At 34.5% G+C, this 7,682-nt stretch overlaps 1 protein-coding gene across 2 annotated transcripts; it reads right to left on the bottom strand.

The window, feature by feature from the left end:
* Positions 1-2,647: 2,647 nt before the first annotated feature.
* On the bottom strand, positions 2,648-7,332 carry LOC110937511 (protein IQ-DOMAIN 1). 2 transcript variants are annotated; one of them, XM_022179942.2, is made up of 5 exons: positions 6,996-7,332; positions 6,678-6,908; positions 3,967-4,212; positions 3,742-3,870; positions 2,648-3,659 (listed from the first exon to the last, which is right to left on the bottom strand). In XM_022179942.2, exons 1-5 carry the CDS (start codon positions 7,125-7,127, stop codon positions 2,910-2,912), a joined length of 1,488 nt encoding a protein of 495 aa, XP_022035634.1. In that variant the 5' UTR covers positions 7,128-7,332; the 3' UTR covers positions 2,648-2,909. The 2 variants fall into 2 exon arrangements, with proteins under 2 accessions (XP_022035634.1, XP_022035635.1); XM_022179943.2 differs by having other exon boundaries at positions 2,648-3,626.
* Positions 7,333-7,682: the final 350 nt, after the last annotated feature.

Genomic DNA, 7,682 nt, shown 5'->3' with positions numbered 1-7,682 from the left:
TACATATATAATAATACATACGTAAAAAATAGTTTTTTAAGTAAAAATACAAAAAGGAATAAACTCAAAATTTTAGAAACTCGAGAGGGTCAAAAAGATATTTTACAAAGTTTATAAACACGACAGGTTAGTTTTTCTAAATAGCGACCGGAAATTATTGAAGAATAATTAAATTAGTAAAAACTTTAATAGGAATAAAAAAAGTATATTATATATCGTACTGGGGTAAAGTTAAAACATTAGCATCTAAGGGGTTATACTGTTAAAATTGTAAAATGAAGTAAGGACCCAAATTAGTAATTTGCAAAGTTGAGGGGGTGATTTATCATTGTAGAAATTGTAAAATGAAGTAAGCACCAAAATTGGTAATTTGCAAAGTTGAGGGGATGATTTGTCGATGGCAAAGGCCACCGACTTTGTGTTTTAAGTAGTAGTATAATTTATAACACATAGTTTGCTAAATTCCGTACAACAAATAATTGTTGGAAATTCAGCAACCCTTTCTAGAGTTTGTTGTTGGAAATTTGATAATCCTTCCCAGGAACATGTTCTTCCAAACAATAAAACATGTTAACTAAAGTATTATCAATTTCATTTATCTAAACCTCCAAACAATGAAACATGTTATCTAAAGTATTATCAATATCACTTATCTAAAGTATTATCGAATTCATTGATTCTCCGTTTTCAATTGTCATTACAAGCAAAAAGTATCGTGTTAAAACTAACTAATAGTTCACGTGACCAACAAGTATATTGCTCCTAAAAACTATGACAAATGAATTATAAACGTGTGGAATTCTACCATTTGTTATTTATGACATACCCACAATGACAATTTTGTTCCTTCACCTGATTATCCTCGACAACTTTGATAATATCAACCAAGTGTAATTCAATGGAAAAATGTGACCCATTTAAACACTAGAAATAAAATAATCTAATATACGTATGCATATGTGAAATGAAATAACAAAATTCTTAGCGTATGGTCAATATTTATCACTTTATAAATTGTTTTGTCTCCTAAGTAAATACATAACATATTTAGTATTTAAGGATAACGTAAGCATTATATCCACTTAACTTTCCAGATATGCTTCTAAAATGAAAACTTATGGGAGTAAAGAGTAATTCTTATTGATTAGAGCATTTAAGAATAACGTAAACATTATATCCACTTTATAAATAGTTTGTCTCTCTCTTAATCTACGTGGTATGGAGCGTCACCTCATGCCATCTCACTTTTTTATACAATGGCGCCCCCTCTTCATTACTCTGGGCGCCATCCAAGGGGCGCTATTGTTCAATGTAATTACAATGGCGTTGTTGGCGAGTATTTTGTTGTGGGCCATGGCAACTAGCCATTGGTGAACGACTACAAAGTAAAAAAGAAAAGAAATTCAATTTTTTTTTATAAAACTTACATTTAAACACACACAACGCTCACACTTCAACACAACTCTCTCAAAACTTATATTTAGACACACATAACTTTCTCACTTCAACACAACTCTCTTAAATTTTATAAAAAGTCTACAAGTTCAGAGACGTCAAACGATTCTCCTACATACTTAGGTACGCTTGACGATTTGCTTATAGCGGTGGCTCAAGAGGCGGTTCAAGTTTTTAAAGAGGAGGAAGCGGATGTGTCACAACCAACACGTTCTAGACAACCACATCTTGAACGAGACCGGATCGGTGCTCACAACCGTTTGGGTAGTGAATATTTTACAGAAATTCCGTTATACAATGAAGAACCGTTTCGCCGCTGCTTTCGTATGAGCCCCGTCTTTTTTTGCGGATTAGTGGCGATTTAGAGCACGGATATACTTTTTTCAAACAATGATCTTCAAGTTTTATATTCATCTAATCTTTTCGATGGTTTCCTAAGAAGTGCAATATTTTTGCATGGAGGTCGGAGATGGATAGACTTCCTACAGTGGAGACGTTAAGCAAGAGAAGCATCGTTGTTAGCTTGGCTGGGTGCGTGTTTTTGCGGTTGCAGGCAAGAGACTTCAGACCATTTATTTTCGGGTTGCATGGTGACAATGGTGATTTGGTAATGGGTTAGTAACTGGTGTAAAATCCCTAATATTTTTGGCTTCTCGGTTAGGGACCTGTTGGAGTTCCATAATTATATTGGTCCCGGAGAGCTCAGGAAGAAAGTTGTTCATGGCATTATCATCTTAGCATGTTGGTGCATTTGAAATTCTAGAAACGAGAAGATTTTTTCGAATAAAGACTGAAGAATTGAAGACATCACAAGTAGAATTAAATGTTATGGTTTTCTATATTTCAAGAATAGATCTAAATATAAATCTATCTCTTAAAACGGTTGAGGTAATTTCGACTTTGTTTGATTCCGTTGTAGTTCCTTGTTCCGCTGTCCTTGCGTGTTTGTGAGGTGATGGGTTTTGAATGAAGTATACGTTTTAAAAAAAACAAAAAATGTCTTCAACACGTGGTTACAAAAACATTAACCAACCACTTTATTGCCTTGACCACTAACCTGCCCCCTGCACCTTGCACATGCCATGTAGTCTCCAGCCCATGGTTACTGGAGTAAAACCCAACCCAATAATTATAACTTAATAACTTATAAATCAAGATATGCTCTGCTCCAAATCTACAATAAAATATCATATAATAAAAAAAATGTGATATCTTGTTTATCCTTCCAACAAGACCCACATACAACATATTTATATCACTCCACAAAATACGCAGGATACATGTGACTTTCTGCATTTACACTACACACCCAAATTAATCACACCTACACACCAAGCTTCAATCGTTTTATCATCTTTAGACCAAAATTAATTAATCAAATTAGCATATTAACTAAAAAAATCAAAACTCAACATTCAAACAACTCAAAGTTAGATTATATATTATTGAATTGATCAGTGCTGCCACCTTCTAAGATCAGTAGTTGAACAAGGTGACACCTCTCCACCTGCAATGCTCTCTGTATAATAAGATGAATAATTTGATTGTTGTTCCACCCCATTCACACTAGTAAAGCTTGGACTCCTTAAATTCTGCTGCTTGTATATGTTTCCGTTATGCGGGTCTGGAACCGGGTACGAGAGTCTTTTCCTGGCTAAACCGGACCTGTCCCTCTCGGGGGTTGAAGGTCTATGTCTGGGTGCGCTTTGGGACCTGACACGCGCTTTAGCTGACTCGGTTGCAGCCATGTAGTTAGGCTTTGACCCTCCACTTGTCGAACCCCTTGGATGTTGATGCGAGACTGTAGAGTTGAAACTGTAGTTTGACCGTAAACTCGGGCTTTGACTTTGATTACTGTGGTAGGTTCTGTCTTCTTTAATGTAATGTGGGCTGGCGGATCGGACTTGAATGGGCCTTGTTTTGGACGGTGAGGGCGTTACAGGGGCTCTATGGTGGTGGTGATACTGATAACTTGATCTTCTTATGTGGTTAGGAGGTAAGGATGAGTAAGGTTGAGAAGTGTCAACTTCAACTGTTTTGACACCATCTCTTTGATCTGTTGAAGATCTAGCCATGGGTCTAGTCTCCCATGGCTTTGACCCGATCCGTCTGTCTCCAAGACCAAGCTCGTAGTCGCTCCCTATCGATGGATTCCTACGATTTCTCCTCGTCTTTTCATGATACAAAATGAGAAATAAGTTGCCCTTAATTGATGTCAATAGAACAAGTTCATTACATTACAAAAAAAAAATAAATAAATAAAATAAAAAATAAAATTAAATGTACCTCTTGAGAGAAAGCTTGTGATAAGGTCTTTTCGCGTCTGGCGGCTCTGCTTTGAAGCATAGCTTTGACTTCCTCAATTGTGTGTGATCGTTCATCCCAATCGTCGGGAATGCTACTTCCATCTCGTGACTGAAAGTTACAAGACGAAAACGAGGTTTATTTAGAATAATATATAAATAGAAACATAGGTAAAACAAATGCAGATATTTAAGGTTAATAAGGTACCGTGGGTTGCCTGTCGGATATATCTTGATGGTAACGCCGACCCCAGGCACTATTAGTGTCACTAAACGTAGATTTTCGACTACTTTGATCCGACTGCTTCATGCGCTGATCAAGAACACGAGCCTGCACTCTAACTAAAGCTTGCATGCATTGAAGTGTCATTTTTGCTTGTTTTCTCACATTGTGACCCCTCACTAATGCTTGTAACTTTACAAGTCCTTTAAGTGCACGAAGCGCTCTTCTTGCCTACAAAGAGAACATTTTTCTTAACAAATTATACATCATCATCATCATCATACTCAGTAAATCCCAACAATAGCAAAACAAAGGTAGGGTCTGAGGAGGGTAAGATGTAGACAGCCTTACCTCTACCCCGTAGGAATAGAGAGGCTGCTTCCAGTGAGACCCCCGGCTCGGTAGTAGTTTTGCATCAAGCCTTGGACATAAGGCACATGACACTCAACAATCGGGACAAAAACCGATGAGTGCATGTACCCTTTTGTCTTTCAGCTATCAACGCCACTACATGATGCATGATTAACCGTCCTCAGCTTTTAACGTTATTTTCACGAAATTAGTAAAATAACGTTAAAATTAGTGCACTTTCACTTTTGTCCCCCGATGACCCACACATATATATGCGCTTTACAAATTATACACATAATTTAATTTGTTTATTTACCATGATCCATGTTTAAAATCAAAATGAAACTTTGGTACATATTTACATTTTCCCAAAAGGAGATTGTGGTTGCATGTGCCCTTGATGCATTCAAGGCATCTTCCCATGTGCATTTCATCCTAAACTAAACCAATTTGATGAAGCATTTTGTTATGACTTTTTGCATTTGCAAATCCATTGCCCCCTTTTCTCCCTATTATACCAGCTAATTTCCAATATAAGTGTACTAGGCTAGAACTCCGTGTATTACACGGGTTGAATAAATGTAATTTTATATGTTAAATAATAAAACGTTATATTTTTATGAACCCCGTATATTGTACGGGTTAAATAAATGTAATTTTATATATCAAATAATAAAAAAAAAGTTATATCTTTAAAAACCATGTGTATTACACAGATTAAATAAGTATAATTTTGTATACTAAATATTAAAAACGCCGTATCTTAAAAAAACCGTGTATAATCGGGTTGAATAAATCTACCAAATAATAAAAAAAATTACATCCTTAAAAATCCCGTTTGTTACACGTGTTGAATAGATCTAAAAAAGAGTTATATCTTTAAAAACCATGTGTATTACACATATTAAATAAATGTAATTTTGTATATTAAATACTAAAAACGTCGTATCTTTAAAAAACCCGTGTATAGTTGGGTCGAAAAATCTACCAAATAATAAAAACATTATATCCTTAAAAACCTCTTGTATTATACGTGTTGAATAAATCTGATTTTACATAGCAAATGATAAAAAGTTATATCTTTAAAAACTTCGTGTATTATACGGGTTATATAAATGTAACTTTGTATAGTAAAAAATAAAAAAATTATATTTTTCAAAACTCTGCATTTTAGACTTGTTGAATAAATATTATTTTGTATATCAAATAATTAAAAAGTTATATTTTTAATAAATTAGGATAACATTTAATATTAATTTATTATTTATATATTTAATATAAGATAAGTAGGAAAGAGAGGTATTTGTTTTAAAAATATATTAAATTAACAATTTATATTTGAGGATAATATTTTATTAAAGTTTGATAAGATTTAATATTAATTTAATATTTATTTATTTAGTTAATATAAAATAAATATAAATTTGAGGATGCCTTCAATGAATGACACGTGTCTAAAATTGATTTCTTTTATTATAGTAGATAGATTTCTCGTACAAACCATTTTTGTATTTTTTTTGGACACATATTGCGTATAAAAATAAGATAAACGCAAAGTGTAAATGGGTTAAATATATTGTTTGTTGTAAATTGAATTACAACTTTTTAATAGATATCGTTTTTAATGAAAAAATATAGCAATATTATATTCGTAATAAAGAAAATAAAATCCTTAATTTACAATATAACTTAAAAAAACAAAGATAATGAAGTAAATAAAAGTTATTTAAATAAGAAAATTATAATTTAACTAACGTTTTAATTAAAAAAAATCAATGTAGGTTTCCACCTCTAATCACATCGATCATAATTCATGAATCATAACCATTAAACTAATTAGATAAAACTACTAATAGTTTCAACACTACCTAGAAATTAAAACCAGATCAAAAGTTTAATCACAAGTATGTGTTTCCTAATGGATCAAACAGAGTACTTCGAGAGTACTCCGAGAGTAACCCTAGTCCACCATCAATTCCGGGTAAACGACGGTGAAATTACCGGTAAAACCGGTTTGACTCAAGGATCGAACCCAGGTTTCCCAGGGTCTTTCTATCATTGTCCACCAGTGCTTACTCTGTACAAAGTGGGATCCTAAGAGAAAATACATGCCTTTAACCACTTGATCTAGAGATCATTGGCGGTAGAGGTTCTTATCTATTAGGGAGAAAAGGATGGTTTAAAAATTCCTAGCATCGGGTAGATTAGATATAATTTGTTGTAATTTAGGAATAAGGTTAATGTAACATTCGTCAATAAAAAAAATGAAAATATGTGTTTAATAATAATAATAGTGAATGTAGGGTAATTAATAAAGTTAAATAGATCTATGTATTCACACTCACCAAATAACCTCTGAAAGCCGTCTGAATAACAATAGCCGCATAATACTCCCTGGAATAACTAGCCGGCGGTTTACTCCGACCACCCAGCTCCTCCACTTCCACTTCCACTTCCACCGCCGCCTCTGCCACCGCCTGCCGTGTCTCCGGCGCCGGAGCTTCCACAGAATCACCCATCTTGGAATGCTGTGCAGCAGTTGGTTTCCGAAACAACCATCTTCTCTTTTCCCGTTTCTACATTAATTCAAAAGAAGTTATCAGTTATATGTGAGATGATAAAGAGAATTGAAATGGGTTAGTAAAAATTAAGAAGAAATTAACCTTGTCGTCTTCGTCATCAGGTTCATGATCTTGAGTTTTTGTGTGGGTCTTTTTTTTACTGGAGTCTTTGTTGGGAGATCGGAAAGCTCTTTTAACAGCGGTGAGCCATGAAGATCCACCTTTCTTCCCCATGGGTAATGAAGTGGTTTAGAAAGGTATGAAAAGAATAATAATAATAGTAATGAGGATGCATTTACAGCAGAAGAGGAAAAAGGGCAGGGGTCGTAAAGGAAAACGTGTATGTGTGTGTGAGAGAGAGAGAGAGGGAGGGAGAGAGAGAGATATGGAAGATGGTGTGGGCTAAATTCACCTAACAAAGAAAAGAATCACTTTTTTTTATCTGTAAAAGGAAAGAGATGCGTAAGTAAAAGAGAAGGATGGATCGTGTCAGTCATGTGTGATTAAAAATGGTGGGGATTGGGTTCGGGTACGTGTGTGGTCAAACTTAGCTGGTAAGACCGTCTTCTACACGTTACGGATGTCCGTGGCCACATGGCTCCACCAAGCCTCCAAGGGAAATGTGACAGCGTTTTCCAAATAGATAGTCCGATTTCCGAAAGCGTTTGCCAAGGGAAATGTGAGGGGGACGAGAGAAGTGTTTGTGTAGAGTCTAAAGTGGAGTTTGTATTTTTAAGAGGTAAAATGTTTTAAGTTAATGAACTATATATTTTTAGACATCTGCAGAAA

The sequence above is a fragment of the Helianthus annuus genome, chromosome 4, assembly GCF_002127325.2.
Source record: "Helianthus annuus cultivar XRQ/B chromosome 4, HanXRQr2.0-SUNRISE, whole genome shotgun sequence".
In the NCBI taxonomy this organism is placed as follows: Eukaryota; Viridiplantae; Streptophyta; class Magnoliopsida; order Asterales; family Asteraceae; genus Helianthus; species Helianthus annuus.
The sequence above is the reverse complement of the archived record's forward strand: the minus strand, read 5'-3'. Positions and strand labels throughout refer to the sequence as shown.